The sequence below is a fragment of the Ipomoea nil genome, unplaced genomic scaffold, assembly GCF_001879475.1.
Source record: "Ipomoea nil cultivar Tokyo-kokei standard unplaced genomic scaffold, Asagao_1.1 scaffold0925, whole genome shotgun sequence".
NCBI classification, from domain to species: domain Eukaryota; kingdom Viridiplantae; phylum Streptophyta; class Magnoliopsida; order Solanales; family Convolvulaceae; genus Ipomoea; species Ipomoea nil.
Window position 1 is genome coordinate 28416 of NW_017617353.1, and position 19160 is coordinate 47575.

At 35.5% G+C, this 19160-nt stretch overlaps 2 protein-coding genes across 5 annotated transcripts; one reads left to right on the plus strand and one right to left on the minus strand.

Annotated features, from left to right (window-relative positions):
* The first annotated feature begins 8197 nt into the window (after positions 1 to 8197).
* Positions 8198 to 14935, plus strand: LOC109179487. Its single transcript, XM_019328983.1, has 4 exons — positions 8198 to 8381; positions 12024 to 13022; positions 14132 to 14206; positions 14464 to 14935. The coding sequence occupies exons 2-4, from the start codon at positions 12138 to 12140 to the stop codon at positions 14575 to 14577; spliced, it is 1074 nt and encodes a 357-aa protein (XP_019184528.1). The 5' UTR covers positions 8198 to 8381; positions 12024 to 12137; the 3' UTR covers positions 14578 to 14935.
* A 539-nt stretch (positions 14936 to 15474) lies between these two features.
* Positions 15475 to 18908, minus strand: LOC109179488. Of its 4 annotated transcripts, XM_019328984.1 has the most exons (9): positions 18718 to 18908; positions 18510 to 18587; positions 18324 to 18393; positions 17973 to 18063; positions 17839 to 17900; positions 17429 to 17706; positions 17311 to 17344; positions 17098 to 17229; positions 15475 to 15926 (listed from the first exon to the last, which is right to left on the minus strand). In XM_019328984.1, exons 2-9 carry the CDS (start codon positions 18555 to 18557, stop codon positions 15745 to 15747), a joined length of 897 nt encoding a protein of 298 aa, XP_019184529.1. In that variant the 5' UTR covers positions 18558 to 18587; positions 18718 to 18908; the 3' UTR covers positions 15475 to 15744. The 4 variants fall into 4 exon arrangements, with proteins under 4 accessions (XP_019184529.1, XP_019184530.1, XP_019184532.1 ...); XM_019328985.1 differs by lacking the exon at positions 18718 to 18908 and having other exon boundaries at positions 18526 to 18593; XM_019328987.1 differs by lacking the exons at positions 18510 to 18587; positions 18718 to 18908 and having other exon boundaries at positions 18308 to 18395.
* Between the last annotated feature and the right edge of the window lie 252 nt (positions 18909 to 19160).

The window sequence follows — 19160 nt, forward strand, 5'->3', positions numbered from 1 at the left end:
CTGGTAGTGTGCAGAAGCCAGCAACATTAATTGAAAAGCAAAAGGAGCAGGTCAACCATCTTAGGCTCATTAATGCTAGGACAGATTCGGTTTTGGCTAATTTCTCTTATGGGCCGTCTAAGCTGATCAAAGAAAGAGGAAGGTGGGTCGGTCTACTTGGAGCCCAAGCCTGCCGATATCAAAGAGTTTCCTTTCATGTAACTGTCGGGAGAATGGACAACCCTTCAACAGTTCAAGTTTTAGTGGACCTAATCCATAAGAGAAAGCCTGTGGTTATTTTTTTTTATGGAAACCCTTATTAATAAGAATAAAATGCAAGCCTTGAAAAGAAAGTTGGGCTGGTCAGGGTGTTTTACAGTTGATCCTTTGAGCCGTGGAGGTGGATTGGCCCTTTTGTGGAAAGAAGAGATTAATGTTACGGTGATGTCTTTTTCCCAAAATCATATTGATTCACAAGTCAATCAGGAAGGGAGCAGTATAGTTTGGAGGTTCACAGGTTTTTACGGTATGCCGGAAAGAACAAGAAGAACGGAGTCATGGAACCTCCTCATAGATCTTGCAGCGAGGAGCGACTTACCGTGGCTACTCATGGGAGACTTCAACGACCTCCTCCATCAAGACGAGAAACAAGGTACACATTTACACTCTGATTCTCTTATTAGGGGCTTTAAAAGGGCAGTGGAGAGCAGCGGTCTGAGCGATTTTCCCTTCCAATGCTATCAATATACTTGGGAGAGAGGGAGGGGGACTTCTAACTGGGTGGAAGAAAAACTAGATAGGGTTCTTGTGACGGCTGCCTGGTTGGAGAAATTCGAGAGGGCTAGGGCATGGTCGGAGACTGTACCTACAAGTGATCACCTTCATCTTCTAATTTTACCTACCCCTACGGCCAGAATTGAACACGTGAAACACTTTAGATTTGAGAATATTTGGGTAAAAGAGGACAAGTGCAGGGAATTAGTATGGACAGCTTAAAAGGTTTCTAGGGGAGAAGATATTATCGTGCGACTGGGAAATTGTAGCTCAATGTTATGGGACTGGGGCAGAGGACTTACCAAGGATTTTACTAAGAGAATTGAGTCCAGCAGAAGGAAGATGGAGGTCCTTAAGAACCGTACTGACCCAAATAGTGTGTTAGCATTTGGCGATGCTCAAAGATTATATCTCAATACCTTAAATCAACAAAGTGATTATTGAAGACAACGAGCCAAGGTTATGTGGTACAAAGAAGGGGATGTCAATACCAAATTTTTCCACAATGTTGTGAAGGGGAGGAGGAAAGCAAACAGAATTCACGAATTAATGGACGACAATGGGGTGTGGAGACATAAGGGTTCGGAGATGAATGCCCTCATTTGTGATTACTTTCAAAAATTGTTTACCAGTGAGGCTGGTGATATGGAAGGGGTTCTAGACTGCTTAAACAATAAGGTTTCAAAAGCACAGAATGTTGAGTTAATACGCCAGGTTTCTTTTGAAGAAGTGAAGAAAGCAGGTTTTAGTATGCACAGAGACAAGATGGTTGAAATCCAGGCTTCTACCAAGCGTACTGGGATATTTTGGGAAATGATCTGGTACAGCTCTGTAATCCTGTGTTCACGACTGGACAACTTCCTGGAGGTATCAACTTCATGCACTTAGTACTTATTCCTAAGAAGAGTGTCCCAACGATAATGGGAGACTTGAGACCTATAGCCCTGTGCAACGTGCTGTACAAGATAATATCAAAAGTGATTGCAAACAGACTCAAACCACTCCTCAACACTTTAATTTCAGAGAATCAGTGTGCTTTCGTTCCCCGCAGGCTGATAACTAACAATATTATGCTGGCATTTGAAACTCAACATTATTTGAAAAGGAAATCCCAAGGGAAAGAAGGTTACGCTGCCATTAAGCTGGATATCAGTAAAGCCTACGACAGGGTGGAGTGGCCTATTATTCAAGCTATTCTGGCCAAGATGGGATTCAGGCATCATTGGATTAATTTGATTTTGCATTGTATCTCTATCGTCTCCTATTGTGTGCTGCAAGAGAACAAGGAGATTGGTCCTATTTACCCAAAGAGGGGCTTGAGATAGGGAGATCCACTGTCCCCTTATCTATTTATTTTGCTTGCAGAGGGACTGAGCGCAATGTTAACTAATCTGGAAAGTAGAGGTTCTCTTCATGGAATATCTATAGCAAGAGGGGCCCCGAAGATTTCCCATTTATTCTTCGCGGACGACAGTTTCATCTTTATAAAAGCAAATCAAATGGAAAGTGCAACCTTGAAGGAAGGAAACCCTTGACATTTATGGCAAGGCTTCAGGCCAAATCATTAATTACCATAAGTCAGCTGTTTCTTTCAGCACTAATGTTGATAGAGTAACGAGAGAGCAAGTCAGGAGTATTCTCCAGGTGGACAAGGAAGGTGTTGATGGAAACTATCTAGGCCTGTCGGCTATCATTGGAAGAAACAAGAGGGGCATTCTAGGATTCATTAAGGATCGGATTATTCAAAGAATGCAAAGTTGGACCAACAGGTTTCTGTCTAAGGCAGGGAGAGAAGTACTACTCAAGAATGTAATCCAGGATATTCCCTTACATGCAATGAGCCTTTTTCTTTTGCCAAAGAAATTGATCAATGACCTTGAGAAAGCTATGAACTCCTTTTGGTGGAGAGGTGATTGTAGAGGCAGACGTGACATTAACTGGAAGGAGTGGAAACATCTCACTCAACCAAAAAGCTGGGGGGACTTAATTTCAGAAATTTGAGGAATTTTAATCTGTCAATGATCTCAAAACAGTCCTGGAGAATACTGCAAAATCCTTCTTCTTTGGTTGCACGAGTTTTTAAAGCCAGATACTACCCGAACTGCACCATTCTGTCAGTAAAAAAATGGAGTAATCCATCCTTCATCTGGAGTAGTATGGTTGAAACTCTTGAGATTATTAAGAGACACAGTAGGTGGAGAATTGGAGATGGAAACTCAGTAAGGATTTGGGGAGACAAGTGGTTACCGGATCGGGATAATGCAATGATACAAACACCACCCTTCCCTTTTCTCCAAGATGCGCCGATTTCGGCCCTATTCAAGGATGAAGACTTCAGTTGGGATGAGGAGATTGTTCGTGACATTTTTTTTGTGGAAAGGGATGCTAATTTGATTTTGAGTATACCTCTACCTCTAGTGAAGCGAAACGACAAGATGATATGGAACGATGACCGTAATGGTTCATTTACAGTTAAGGGGTGCTACAAGGACATATCTACCCAGTTCGACCAATCTCAAAGACTAACGTGGACTGCGATGTGGAACCTCAACATACCTCGGAAGATCAAGTCTTTTGTATGGCAAGCATGTTCGGGTTGCTTACCCACGGCGGACAGATTGAGAACCAAACGCGTTCAATGCCCAACTGAGTGTCGAATGTGTCAAGCCAACGACGAAACAACACTACACCTGTTTACAGATTGTGATTTTGCCAAAGTTGTATGGAGTTTATGTGGTTTGCAGCTCATATTCCAGGGTGTCAACTCGTTTGCCCAATGGGTAGATCTTCAACTAAAGAATATGGATAAAGATAAATGTTGTTTGTTGTTGATGCTTTGTTGGAAGATATGGATAACCCGTAATGACAAGGTATGGAATAGCAGGATGACATCACCCAGCAGCTTGGTCGAAGAAGCAAAACGCTATCTCTCTGACTGGGTACATATCTATGGATGTGGCAATGACTTACCTACTAACAGGGGCAATTATGTTCAAAAATGGGAATTGTCTTCTCCTGGTTTATACAAATTGAACACGGACGCAGTCGTTTCTACTCTCAACAGAAGCATGGGATTTGGATGGGTTCTTAGGAGTGACACGGGGCAGTTTGTAGCAGCTGAGTGTGTTCCAGGCAATGGCGCTTTCACCCCAAAGGAAGCGGAAGCGATGGCCATTAGGGAAGCTTTAAGTTGGATCAAGAGGTAGGGGATTTCTCATGTGCAAGTTGAATCTGACGCTCTTCAAATTATCCAAAGTTTGATGCAGAACGACGAAGACTCTTCTTGCGATCTTGTTATTCTTGATATTAAAGATATGCTACTTTCAATCCCTTCTGTAGCTATCTCTTATGTTAGTCGCACTGCGAATAGAGTTGCCCATAGTTTAGCTAAGGAAGCTTGTTCTATGTCTGTGTGTTAGGAGTGGACTTCTCTCCCTCCTTCTTTCATTGTTAATCATTTGTACTCTGATTTGAATTAATGTTATCTTTTTTCCAAAAAAAAAAAAAAAAAAAAAAAAAAGAATATAGTAATGTAATTGTTCCCTTCTTAGATGACATTTTATAATTGTACAATTAACTTCTTTTTTTAACTAACGATGGGATCCACTGAAGTCATGGACACCAATAATTTTAAGCCACATTATGGGGAGAAATATTAGGAGAAAAATATTATAACTAATGGTAGGGCCACTCAAGTCATGGACAGTAATATTTGTTTTTTTTTTTTTTTGAAATAATATTTGTTTTTTTAGGCCATTTATGGTGTCTGAAGCTAGGTTTAGGTTTTATTTTTATATTTGGGCCATTTATGTAATGTTGGGTTGCAGAAGGAAATTCTGATTTGGACCAATTTTATAAATTGCATATGTACTGTTAGGCTATTATTTTGGATTTTGGCCTTTTGATCCATAGCTTAAATAATTACAATATATATACTCCGTATATTGTAATTTTGCTAATTAATTGATTCAATTCACACTTTAAAATATTGTATCAGTTGTTAATATTATAATATTAAAAGTTAAATATTTACACTCATATTCCATCATATCTAAGATTACTATTTAAGTTTTAACTGAGATAATTCCATGTGATTCTCTCATATGCAATGACTATTAACAAAAATAATTAAATTTTAATCATGACCATATATATATATATATATATATATATATATATATATATATATATATATCTACTATCTACTATACTAATAAGAGCCCAAGAGAGTTAGGCTTATAATGGGTAGAAAAAATGGCGGTCAAAATTTTTAATCAAATGAATGGCTCAGATTGATCATATTTTAATTTTTCGTTAAGATTTCCTAATTTATCCTTAATGAATGTGATTTTCCGTTAACTTTTCCGTTAAATATTATCTTTTCCGTTAATTTCTGTTAGTTCACCGTTAACTTACTCATTGATTTTAATATGAATTTAAAGGTCTTAGGTTCGAACCTCATTCCAATCAAAGTTGGCATAGTTAGTACTCTATTTTACTCTTATTAAATTAATTAAAAATAATAATTTAGTAGCTACAACAAAAAATAATACATATCATTTTTTAATTTAGAATTATGTGTCTACAATGCCTTTATTCAAAAAAAATTATTCATTATCAATAAATTAAATAAGAGAAATAATTTCATTAGTTATATTGTATTTATTTTTCTCCAATATAAAAATTTTTTATATTCAAATTCATCAATTGATTATATTTGCTACATTGTCCCTACAATGTCTTTATTAAAAAAGTAATTCATTATTAATAAATTAATTAAGAGAAATAATTTTATTAGTTATATTGTCTTTATATTTCTCCAATGTAAAAATTCTTTACATTCAAATTCATCAATTGATTATATCCACACATTGTCTATTACCTTTTTTTGTGCACTATTTTTTTAAATTAAATATCAAAGTTATAATACAAAATAATGCTATATATTTATTTACCAAGTATTTTATTAATACCATAAAAAAATTTAAAAAATATAATTAATAAAGCTAATCATATTAATTACTTGAAGGATTTGTTGACAAAGAGACTATTCAAATCACACAACAAATTGAAGTGAGAACAACTTCGCAATATCCTTGTTTGACAATCAGCAGTTAGCGGTTAGAGTTAGCGGATTATATTAGCGAATTTGACCAGCGAATTATATCAATGGTTGGTAAAAAGATATTTGAAAAAATTAGTTGTTTAGATTAACATGTAAAATGACCTAAGGGTATGATGATATAATAATAATAATAATAATAATAATAATAATAATAATAATAATAATAATAATAATAATAATAATAATAATAATAATAATAATAATAAGAATAATAATAATAATAATAATAATAATAATAATAATAATAATAATAATTGTTTTAAAAAAATAAAAAAATATAAAAAATATAATTAAGTTAATCATATTAACTACTTGGGAGATTTATTGACAAAAAGAGTATTCAAATCACACAACAAATTGAAGTGGGAAACTATCTCGCAATGTCCTTGTTTGGCAATCAGTAGTTAGCTCTTCAATATAAGTATATACAGAGTATTTAATAATTTATGCCTTAATTTTTATTTTCTCTCCCTTATGTCCTGTATTTGGTTTCAACCATACCTATACAATTATTTTATTGACAACTATAATCAATCTTGACTATATTATCTTACATTTGTAAACTTAGAATTGCCTATTTAAATACACAAATTTAACATTCAATTATCTATGCATGAACAATTCCAATATAATCTTGCATTGATATACTTTAAAATACTTATTTAAAAAATATTGGGCATTATCTCAATCGCGCAATGCGCGTAAAAAATTAGTGTATATATATATATATATATATATATATATATATATATATATATATATATATATATATATATATATATATATATATATATATATATATATGTCTAGAGTTAGTCCACTGAGATTTACAATTTTGATATGTGGTGATTCTAATGAGTGTTGTAATTCTATTACCATACAAATGTTGTTTATTGAAAAGTATTTAATAAATTGTAATAATTGGAATTATAGATATTAATATCTTATATCTGTATAATTTCTATATTTATGTTTATATTGTGAGTACATTTCAATTATTTAATTTTATATTTTTCAAATTTGACATGTTATCCAATAATGCAATGCTTTCTAATATCCTTTTTGTAGTATGTTGTGATGTTCATTATGAACAAACAACTTAGATACTTAGTATTGTTAAAGAAGAAGAAGAAGAAGAAGAAGAAGAAGAAGAAGAAGAAGAAGAAGAAGAAGAAGAAGAAGAAGAAGAAGAAGGATTTGACAATGACTTTAGATATAGTTTTATTCTATATTTTAATTTATTTTTATAAGCCTTATCAAAACATATTTAAAATTTAGACCATGCATCGCACGGGTGGAGTACTAGTTATAACTAATGGTAGGGTCACTCAAGTCATGGACACTAATATTTGTTTTTTTTTTTTGAAATAATATTTGTTTTTTTTTTTGAAATAATATTTGTTTTTTTATTTATAATAGTTTATGTGACTTTTTTTTTATTGATAAATTTTCTAGGAAAAGGGTCAAATGAGTTCTACTACATGTACTCCCAAATTCTACTCCTTCATTTTTACTCCATGACATGGCAAACAAAGATTGACTACTTTCATCACGTGGGTCCCAGGGAATATATCTACATCAAGAATTTGTGAGAGGAAGTAAAAGTCGGGAGTAAGAAGTGGAAGTGCATGCAGTATTTTCCAGGGTCAAATAGGCCCTTAAATTTTATAAATTTTACATCAAAAGTCAATTAGGCACCTAACCTTTTTAAAAGTGCAATTAAACGCTCAAACATATCAAATTGAGTCAATGAAGCCCAAGAATCGATAAATAACCTGTTATTGCAGGTCATTTCAATTCAGGTATCACTTCAGCGACCTCAGGCGAAAATCTGACTACCGGCCAAACCATCTCCGGCGGAAGGCGACCAACTGGTCGCCTTCCCAAGAGAAGAAGGTGACCAGACCTGGTCGCCTTCCATGGAGAAGGCGACCAGTTGGTCGCCTTCGTCGACGGAAGGCGGCCAATTGGTCGCCTTTTGCCGGGGATGGCGACCGGCAATGGCTTAACCGGTCGTCGAATTTTTATCTGAGGTCATCGGAGTGATGTCTGAATTGAAATGACATGTTAACAGGTCATTTATCGATTATTGGGCTTCATTACCTCAATTTAACATACTTGAGGATTTAATTACACTTTAAAAAGTTTATAAACCTAATTAATTTTTGGTGTAAAGTTTAAGGGCTTATTTGATATTTTTTCAATTTTATATAATTAGAAAGAACGGTTCAGTGTTCACTTATAAGTTATAAGTGCTTGTTTCTAGATTTCTAGCTCCTTCTTGGCCTCTTTAGTATAGTTAAAACTAAGTGTGAAATCAGAAATGTGATGTATGGATAGAAACCCCTCTCCATCTCCTTCTCCACTTTATAGAAACACAGTACAGTATCTACTACTCCACCCACCCACCCCTTCCGCCTACCCAAATCTCCTATGCGTAGATCATTTTAGTATCTCTTCATCTCTGCAAATCCAAACACCTCCGATCCGCCCTTCATCCAAGGTTCGTTTCCTCTTTCCTTTTTTTCGCTTTTTTCTCTCGGTTAGTAATAAATAGGATACAGCTGAACTGTCGAGTAGGCTTTGTGTAATTTCTCATGGAAATTCTTCTATCTAATTGATTGCAAACGGAGATGTTAGTGAATGCAGTTTTGGATGAGTGATTGCTCCGTTGTGACGTTTTACAGCATCTTTGTTTTTTTCTTTTCTTTTCTTTTCTTTTTGACTTTCTGTGTGTATGTGTATGAATAACTTAGAAGGATTTATCTCTGAATTCTTTTCACTAATAATTGTGTTGGTGCTTTTCTCTGAATTCTTCGTTCTGAATGAATGCTCCTCCGAGCCTGTGTTACTGTTGTAATCATTAAGTATATGCCAGTGATCAGTAAATTTCATCCAGTGGGGCGAAAGATTAAAATAAATGAGATATTTTGAGAAAAACAATTAATCAAGCAAGGAGATTCAACCTCTTGACCTCTACTACAACACATACATACTTAACTATCTAAGCACTTCATCTTTGAATAATATATAAGGGGTGAGGTGGGTGGCGGAGGGGGGCAGCTGCCCCCATACTGGCTCCGCCCATGCCAGTGATGACAGGATCCAATTTTAAGGAGTTTTCATTTCATAACATTTTTTTCTTTTTATTTTCACTTTCTGGAATAATTTTTAGTTCATGACATAGAACTAATGCAGGCATATACTATAACTTATTCCATGTACCACTGCTTCTCTTGGCACCCCAATGCAAATAAATGTTCACCATTGTGTCAGTAATGTTCACTCCTTATGTTGTAAATGTTTATCACAGCTGTAAATGTTCACCAAAGAAGTGAAAGGCTCAAAGAAAGTTTTACAGTAGTCAAAAGATTAAGCATAAAGAAGAGAATCTGAGAAGGTGAAGAGGATACTAAGTAAGTGGACTTGGGACTAGTGTTGACTATGAGCAATCATGTATGCAGAGCAAGCTAGTAGGGCAAAGTAAAAGAGCCCTGGTCTGTTAAGATTGTTAATTTGCCAATGACAAAAGAAAGGACTGTTTGTTGGAGTTTTGGGACCACAATTGGTCGACTTATAGGGTTTTGGGTTCCCTATAAGATCGCAAATGTATTATCTTTTCTTATTGTACTGTCTTTACTATCTTTGTTCTTTGGGGTATATCGTGTAACTATACCTCTTCTACTTGGATTTCATGTCCTTGGTGTTCTTTAGGAAAACAAATCATAGTAACAAGGGAGAAAGGTTTTAATCTGAATATCTATGTGTATTTATTGATGGAGCATAAACCCTCAACTACCCTTGACTCTCTCTAACTCTCCCTCTCAAGTTGGAGCATAAATATTGATCATGTTCAACTTGTTACAAATACAGTCAATCCTACTTTTACCAAGTCCATAAACAAATTTGCTAGTTGATCACCACTACGGACATGCACCACAGAGATCAGTCCTTGTTGCACCTTTTCACACACAAAATGACAATCTACTTCAATATGTTTGGTCCGCTCATGGAACATAGGACTATTGGAAATATGTACAGCCCGCTTGGTTGTCACACCACAAACTTATTGGCACACTCACGTTTGCACCAACCTCTTTTAAAATGTTGTACCCACGTTATTTACAAGCCGTATGAGCCATAGCCTTATACTCAGATTCTGCACTAAATCGAGCCACAGCACTTTGTTTCTTTCTTTTCCACGAGACCAAATTACGCCCTAGTGCCCTACAAACACATGATACCCTGTCATAGACCTCTTGTCACTCGGCAACCCGACCCAATTAGCATCAGAAAATGCCTCAATATTCATATGCCTGCAATCAACATACAAAATTCCTTTTCCAAGAGCACTCTTCAAATACTTGACAATTCGAACAACCACTTCCCAATGAGTCTGCATAGTGACTTCATAAATTGACTCACCACACTTATTGGAAATGCAATATTTGGATGGGTAATAGTGAGATAGTTTAGTTTTTCCACCAATCTTCTGTACTTCTCAGGGCTATCAAAGATCTCTCCCTCACCCCCCCCCCCCCCCCCGTCCTCCACCTCCCCCTCACCAGCTACAAGCTTGGTACCTTGATCCATGGGTTTCTCACAGGGCCTCGACCCTAACAATCTAGTATCCTCAAGAAAATCTAACACATACTTCCTTAGTGAAAGAAATATACCTTTCTTGGTACATACAACTTCAATTCCTAGAAAATACTTCAAAACTATATCAAAACCATACTTCCACATACTCAGCACATCAAGGTGAGAGTACCCGTGCAAGTCCCAATCAAAGATACTGCCGAAATCTCCCTCACGTGCTGGCGTGTGGAGCTAGAGGTGATTGGCGACGCCACGATGGTAGGGTGATTCCTCCTTTGGCATTGTCTTACTATTCCGACCTTAGCCTAGTACCTCACACTTAGTCACAGGCTTTTATACCATGTTAATTTGAATATTTGTGTGTATTTACCATGGTAGCAAAAATCACGCCTAGGCGGCGCCCGACCGTGTCGAGGAACGTCGAAATCGGCTTCCTCCGCGGTCGAACCCCGAGTTTTTTTTTTTGGCGAAAAACTCCCTTAAAAAATTAAAAAAAATTGGGCGCCTTGGGGGCGCCTAGCATCTTTTTCAACACTGGTATTTACTAATGAAAAGAGCTATACAAGGGAGCCTATTTATATACACTGCTGAGACACCTCAGCCACATATTTTTGAAATTCAAAGAGATCTAAACCCTCAACTACCCCCTCCCCACTACCGCCTTCCTTCTCTCATTTAATAACATGTCAACAATTATTTTCAACTCATTAATGATGATCAATCTTCCAAAGTCTCACTTCTTGGACTTGAATGGTTTTTCCCACATTGATGGGCATGGCATAAGCAAGAACAAGGTCACCTATCTGGGCACTTTTCAGATGGTGGGTACTAAGACGGAGGAGAGCAGTGGTATTCACTGCTATTCTGCCAAATGGGGTATATATATAATCCTATAACCGCAAAATAACCGAAAAACCGATATTTTTTTGAGATCAAACCGAAACCGACTTTTTTCGGTCGGTTCGGTTATCGGTTATCGGGCGGTTAACCGATATTTTGCTCACCCCTAGGCATGGTGGCTTGTTTATCAGTTGCTTATACAGTAATTGTGACAATCTTTCACAATTTTGCATCTCAAATGATGTTACTATTAGAAACCAATGAACTAGTATCACTAAATAGATTGCTTATGGTTGTTGTGTGTTTATGAAATCCAATCTATTTTCAAATCAGTAAGCATACTAAAGTTGTACCCAAGTATACAGTACTGTACACCTAGGAAAACCAAAGAAGCTCAACGGTATACAGATGAGTTATGATTTGCTATCTCAGTGATAGCACCCAAACCAAACCCCAAAGGTTCATGCTTTTACAACAGACCTCAAAAGACAACTAGGAATGTAATACATGATAGTGATTTTTTCCCCATATTTATGATTATTTCCTTGCTGTACTTGTTTTTTCTCTTCTCATAGTTGACTGCTTTGAGCCACAAAAAGATGAAATGCTTGATGTGATTTTACATTCGATGTGAAAAAGATCTTTAGTTTTTTAACTGTGGACTTGTGATTTCTATTATTGTGTTTCTTCCACTTCAATATAACAGGGGATCACTTTACTGTCCAAAACCCTATGGCATAGCTTTAAAAGGTTCACACAGAAATGCAATAACCATCAAAAGGACAGTAACAAGTTCTATAGATGCTAAACTTCACATGTGATGGAAAGTGGGAATTTATGTCAGAGCAGTGATGTGATTAGGGGAAGCAGTGCACCTATCACAAGTGAAGAATCAAGTAATTCTGTATCATGTCATAATCTGGAGAAGGAGGCAAACCTGGCAACTTGTAGAGTGTGCCAATGTACTGAATCTGACAAAAGGGGAGATGCTGCACTGGAATTCCTAGGTATTACTCCTCCATCAAGTGACACACAGGATAGAAATTGGGAGGTTAAGCCCAATCAAAACAAAGAAACAAAAGATGTTGAAAATGATTGCAGTGCTAGAATTGAACCTAAAGGATCTAAGTTTGTTGAATTCATTAGTCCCGATGGGGAAGTTTTTGTCTGTAATGCTGATATTGAAATGGGTTTTGATCATAACCAGGACAGTTTAGTTGAACTTGGCTGTGCCTGCAAAAATGATCTTGCTCTTGTACACTATGCATGTGCACTCAAGTGGTTTGTCAACCATGGATCCACCTCCTGTGAGATATGTGGATGTGTAGCTAGTCATATAAGAATTGTAGACTTCAAGAAAGTTATGAGTTCTTTGAAAGAGTATAATGTGCTAAGAGAAAGGACTGTTAGTGGGGAGCCTATTCCGTCACAGATGCAGGAAAACGCTAGTGTTGATCCTGATGCTATTGCAGCTATTCGAAGGCAGAGATTGAGTGAAATTTCATTGTGGTTCAATCCCCATAATAACTTCACAGCTGTTTCACATGTTATTGAACAACCTTCTACTTCTAATATGGTTGAAGATGAAGTCCCCCCAACTGAAAATAGTGCAACCAAATGGGCCGTGGAAGGTACTGGGATCCTCCTTGCTACAGGGCTGCTTACTGTTACTCTTGCTTGGCTCATTGCTCCCCATGTTGGAAAGGTAATCAAAAAGTTGCTTTTACTTTGATACATCCTTAGCAGTGTTATGTGGATGGCTTTGTTTTGGGTCCTACACTCCTACTTTTAGTTTAATTTAATTATTTTTCTGGTTATTTATTTGTAGTAAATTTTCTCAGTATATCTTGCTGAAAAGTTTTTTCTCCGTATACTAATCAAAGGAACAGTTGAATTTACTAACTAGGTGTTCATAATTGTAAATTAAACATGACCTTCCAACATATAGTTCAATGTTTTGGGACTAACTTTGAAAGACCATGTCTCAGTGATTACTTGATGAATATGGACGTATCAAATATCTATAGAAAGCTTTTGAGTTCTAGTTTTAAAAGAATCAAATGGCTCTTGAAATGAAAGTCATAATAGAGTTATTAGCAATTTAGCAGAGGCTCTTAGTTATATACAGAATAAATGTATTAGTTTAATCTTGTTTCAAGTATTGAGATCCCTTCATTTCCTATTCTTGTAACCTATGGCAGTGGTCATATAGTGCCTTAAATTGAGTCTAGAATAGTCTACTTATTATTATAAATAAGCATGTAATGATAGTGTCAAATCAGGGTGAAGTTGTATACACTTTAGTGAGTTATTGATGTATTGCATAATTATGTAATAATCTTTGTGTTTTTTTTTTTTTTTTTTTTTTTTTTTTTTTGTATTGCATAATTACCTGTTTCATCTTTGTATAGCTGTGATGAGTGAGCACATTACATTTGAAGCATTCATTACATAGATTCTATCATCTTATTATGCTAATGTTATTTTTGAAGTTTTAAGTTAACTCTGCATAGCTCTGAAATTATATGTACATTACCTGTGGTGTGACCTCTCCATTCACACCTGTAAAATCCAATCTTTACTTTGCATGCATAGCTACTCCAGCTTGCCCTTTCTCCTGTTGAAATATATTCTAACTGAAATTTAAACAAGAAACTTGTTTATACGAGATTTTCTTATTGCTCCTGCACTCTTTTGAGAAACTAGTTACTCTGACAATATGCTCTTTTCCCCTGCTTTATCTTTTTTTTTTTTTTTTTTTTTAATATTTCCTCTTTTAAAATTATTTTTATTAATCAACTATTCATTGTGTAGAAAACTGCAAAAAATGGGCTGCATATTCTTCTGGGAGGCGTATGTGCATTAACAATTGTAGTCTTCTTTCGCTTTGTAAGTTTCCATATCCTCTTCTTTGTGACATTCCATCATCACTTAGATTGCAGCAGTCAGATATCTATTTTACATGTCATTGCTTCTTTAATCTCTGCTACTTAAACAGTTAACAATGTAAACGCTCTTGCACTGCCGGGGAATAATTATCCTTTTCTGTTTATTAATTTCAATTTGAAATAAATAAATAAATAATTAAGAATACATTTCATAAATGAAATTCCAATACCAACTACTATTACCCTTGTTAAATGCAGTTTGTGTTAACAAGAATCAAGTATGGACCTGCACGGTACTGGGCGATCTTGTTCGTCTTCTGGTTTCTTGTATTTGGCATATGGGCTTCAAGAACACATGCTCATTCAACATGAATATGATACTGCCTTCCTCCATTGCAAATATGTTCTGCTTCTTTGGTTGTGAGTTGATTCAGGTGTTATTGTAAGAAAAATATAAATAAAAATCATATGTTAGTATAGCATTATAGTTTATTCTTTTTGAGTCGGGGAGAGAAAAGCTCCTGATTTTGTTGTTCTACTCTCATTAGGGTTTTTTTTTTTTTTTTTTTTTTTTTTTTTTGTTGTTTCAGTTTACTGGTCTATAGACTACAGATCTAGTGTCTTGGGTAAAGTCGTCATATTCCAGGACTAAAAACTTCTGCTACATCTGAAATTCTCCTCCTTGAGTTTATTTATTCATTTTTTAGTGATTAGGAAAATTTGTAACCAATATTCAAAGGTGCACATTTAATACGTTACCTACCTTACAGCAATGGATCAAACATTCGAATAATAATTGAAATGACTTTTAATATAAGTTATGTAAAAATATCAAATCCAATAGCTTTATGACTTTGATTACTCAATGCATCCCTGAAAGAATTGGTAAAAATGTACATGCACTAAAAAAAATTTTGCCATTACAAGGGAAAAGTGAAATACACTAACACTGTAAAAAACTACACAATTCTCTCATCAAAAGGAAAGGGTTAATACCAGCCAACAAGACCAACAAAAAGGAGACTTAATGCTCCCAGTGCATCCTTCATATGGTGTAACTGAGTTTTTTTTTTTTTTTTTTTTTTTTTTTTTTTTTTTTTTTTTTTTTTTTTTTGAAGCTATAACTCCACTTCAGGACAAGGGCATAACACCGACTTGGGAGAATCAAACAACAATCATATAAATCATCATCAAAGTTTCCAAAACAAATGTATATTCATTGATGTGGGGTTTCATTCAAAGAGAATAATTAATCAACAAAAATAAAAGATTGCAAAGCCAGCCAGGTCTATCTAATATCAATATTAGGCACAATATGCACATGAGAGTTATCATCATTGATTTTACATTGGCCTAGCAAACGTCAGAATCTATGGTCTGACTAAGATATCACCCGTACAAAGTATCTAATTCGCAAACATACATGTTGGCTGTCAAGACTATCAAAAGTATTTACATACAGTACAAGAGACATGATACATATCTAAGGAAGAAGTCATCTAATTGTGAGATGGGATGGGGTGGGAGTTTTGTCAGCAATTAAGCTTTAATAACACGAGACAGCCTTTCAAAGAAGATTGGGCACATACTTGTGCTGAACATTAAGACATCTCTCATCCACTCTGGTGCTATTCTCTCAAAAGTTCCCAATGACGAAACTCGGTACAACAATTCTGGTTTTCCACTTGAGTTGTTTATCCATGTTAAAGTAAAAGAATAACCTGTGAAAAAGGCAGGATGTATTTGGAATTAAAAACAATATCAGCAGTATCCATCTATAACTTAATGGAGTCTAGAAGAAATGATAAAGTGAATTATTGCAAGTGTTGGAAAATTAAATGCTAGGAAAATCATAATATATCACTCATGCGGGAAATTCAAGTCATTGGGTTGGTTGAAGAGATGAGTCCCATAATAAACCCATGCTGTTAATGATGGAACTAAACTCATTGTCTATTAGTACATAAGCTTTTGTAATCATTCTAATCAGGAAATTATGTCTCATCTCTTCATCTCTTGATATTCTATCTTTTATTCTACTTGTTTCCGCCACAGCAGCATGTCAGCATATGGTGGCCATTTGCTAATTACCTTCACGGTACTAGGCAACGGGCTCATGAGTCCCGTCGACGGGCTCAAGCACCCCACTGCCTAGTACCGTGAAGAGACAATGAGTAACAGGACTGCTGAACCCGTCTACATAGTCTCGTTTTTAAAAAAAAAAAATTATTTTCTCAAAAAGCTTATCAAAAAAGCTGCTTTGAACAATTTTTTGAATTTTAGCGTTTTGGAGCAATAAGCTGTTACAAAAAGCTTATTAACCAAGCCATATACAAAAAAGCTATTACAAAAAACTAATTAACTCATATTGACTGTTTGACCAAGTCAAACAGCTAATAGTAGTCAAACAAGCCAAAATTGGCTGATAAGCTATTTCACCAAACAGGGCCGACAATTCAAGGAGAACACATCACATCCACAAATAATGAAACTCAGTAATTATCTTCAGTTTATCTCATCTTCTAGGCAACTTTGCCAAGCATCATTATAGACTAGAGAGTATATATCAAATCTAATACAACATGCAGTACTTAAGGTAAAGAGTAAAATCATTCAAACAGGGACCAAAAGATATGCATCAATGCATCACCTAAAGCATGTTATTTAACACTACTCAAACTAAAAAGCATAACACTTGTATAGAAGCAAGGAGTAATGAAGTTTTTAAAGGCTTTTTAGGGGTAGGTAGGTGTCTGTTTGTCAAATAACCCTTACCCCTAGGTACAACACATTCCTCAGTAGTAACAAGTTGGATCTAAAAAAAAGGTATGAAAGATATGATAACGAGTCATAGGAGCAGAACATTAATGCAGAAAAGTTAAAGATTATTACCACTTGACTCGTGAAGAGCGGAGATAAGATATTCCTCATTTTCCATAAATGGTGATAGTTTCATTCCAACTATGCACCCAGCCAGGTCTTGAAACATGCAGGTTAGATGTTCTGCATCAGTTACCTCATTACCTAAAGCATTCCATCAAAAAAAGTTAGACAGACACAAGATCATGCTTGAACACAAAGATTTAATTCAGTATTAGGATATACCTGAAGCATCCGTGATTCTTCTACAGCATGGAGCCTGAAATTTATTTTATGGTCATAGTAGTGAAGAAGGTGCATAAAAATACTATATCCCACAAATTTTTGCAAGAATAGCACTAACCTCAATCATCTTACATAACCCATTTGTAGGTTCCTTCATGAGGTCATCCAAGTTTTCCTCTGCATCAGATGCATCAACTGGATTTTCATTGACAAGGAGGGATTGCCTACTACGCTTCCTAGTCTTCTTTATAGTTGGGGACTTAAATGCATGATGTGAAACGCCCCCAGGTTTATTTGCTTGTCCATTTTCACCTTCATAATCTTGAGATAAGTTATTAACTTGTCTCTGTTGTTCAAGGCTTTGTAACCTCTCAATTTCCTCTGATAGTTCTTTATCTGCAATGGGTTTGAGGAACCAAAATGTTTCCAAACCATACGCAAATATGAAAATGTGTTTATAAGAATATAAATATTGGTTAGATAGTTTAATGAATGCTGAAAGGATTTATAGGCAAAGCTTATCCTTACTCTTAAGGTTCTCTTCCATCAAAAGATTTTGGTAGCGAATTAGTTGTTCATCTTTGGTGGATCTGCACCAAGTTTCACACTTTTCATTGTTACCAATAATGGGTAAAAGGCAAATCATCCTCAGGAACAGTTACCTTATTGAAGCCAATTCACTTCTCAACTCATTGACTTGCTTAGAAAGTTTGTCTTTTTCACTTCTCAAGTACTCTATCATTTCCTCCGCGGCTGAACCAACAAAGAACCAAACTACCAGTCAACCTTCAGCTTAAGTCAAAGCATTCACTGAAATTGTGTAACTCATCAAAACATGAGTACCATGCAAGTTTTCAACATAACATTAACACCATTACTCATCAGATAACCGATTCATTCAAAAATAACTAGCATCTTACAGCCAAAAGAAGAGAATGGCATACTATTTTGAGAAAATAACCAAAATCTGGAAATTCACAAAACAATGGGTGCACACATATTGTTTAATGTACCGGCTACATAATTCAAAAACTTCTCTTCTTGTTCACGATTCAGCTTCTCCATCTCGGAATCTTTTTCTTTCTACCACCCAAAAAACAAATAATATTAATAAATAAAAAATGATACAGACACAAACCAGATATGAGAAGTTAAAATCCGAAGAGCAGAGAAGAGAAGGAAAAAAAAAAAAGACCAACCTTGAGCTTAGTGTACTTGTTATAGAGCTTTGCATAAATCGCCTCCATTTCGAAGAAATCCACAAAAATAACTAAGCCCTTCAATCAAATATTTTTTTTTTTAAAAAAAAAAAAACTGAATAGTAGCGGTACATGAAAAAAGAAAACCCTAACTCTGCATTCAAGAGCGAAATTTGAAATGGTGAACTGATGAAAATAATGTGCTTACCACCAAATAACCAATGGAGCGTACTTATGTCACTGAGTTAGGGTTTCGAAGACTTGAATCAGATCAGAAATGAGAGGTGAGAGTGAGTGCAAACAGTGGATTGGAGGGAGGGAAAAGCCTTTGTACTGTACACCCACCCTACTTTTTAATTTTTTGAATATCTCTTGGCATCGCCATTCAGATACTTCACCAGAAGACCCGCATCCGGGAATTGGTTGGGTATATATCCGACCCGATACCGCTCATGACCCGTCAACTCATTATGACATGTTTGGTAGAAAGGAATTATGTGAAAATTTTTAAAGTTTGATTGAGAGAAACTCCAAATTTTACTCCTTTTTAAGTGACATGGAAGAGAGAATACATTTTTTATTTGTTTTGATGCTGATGTGTATTGAAATGGGAGAGAGAGAGTTTGCTAAATTAGAAATAAGAGAGAGAAT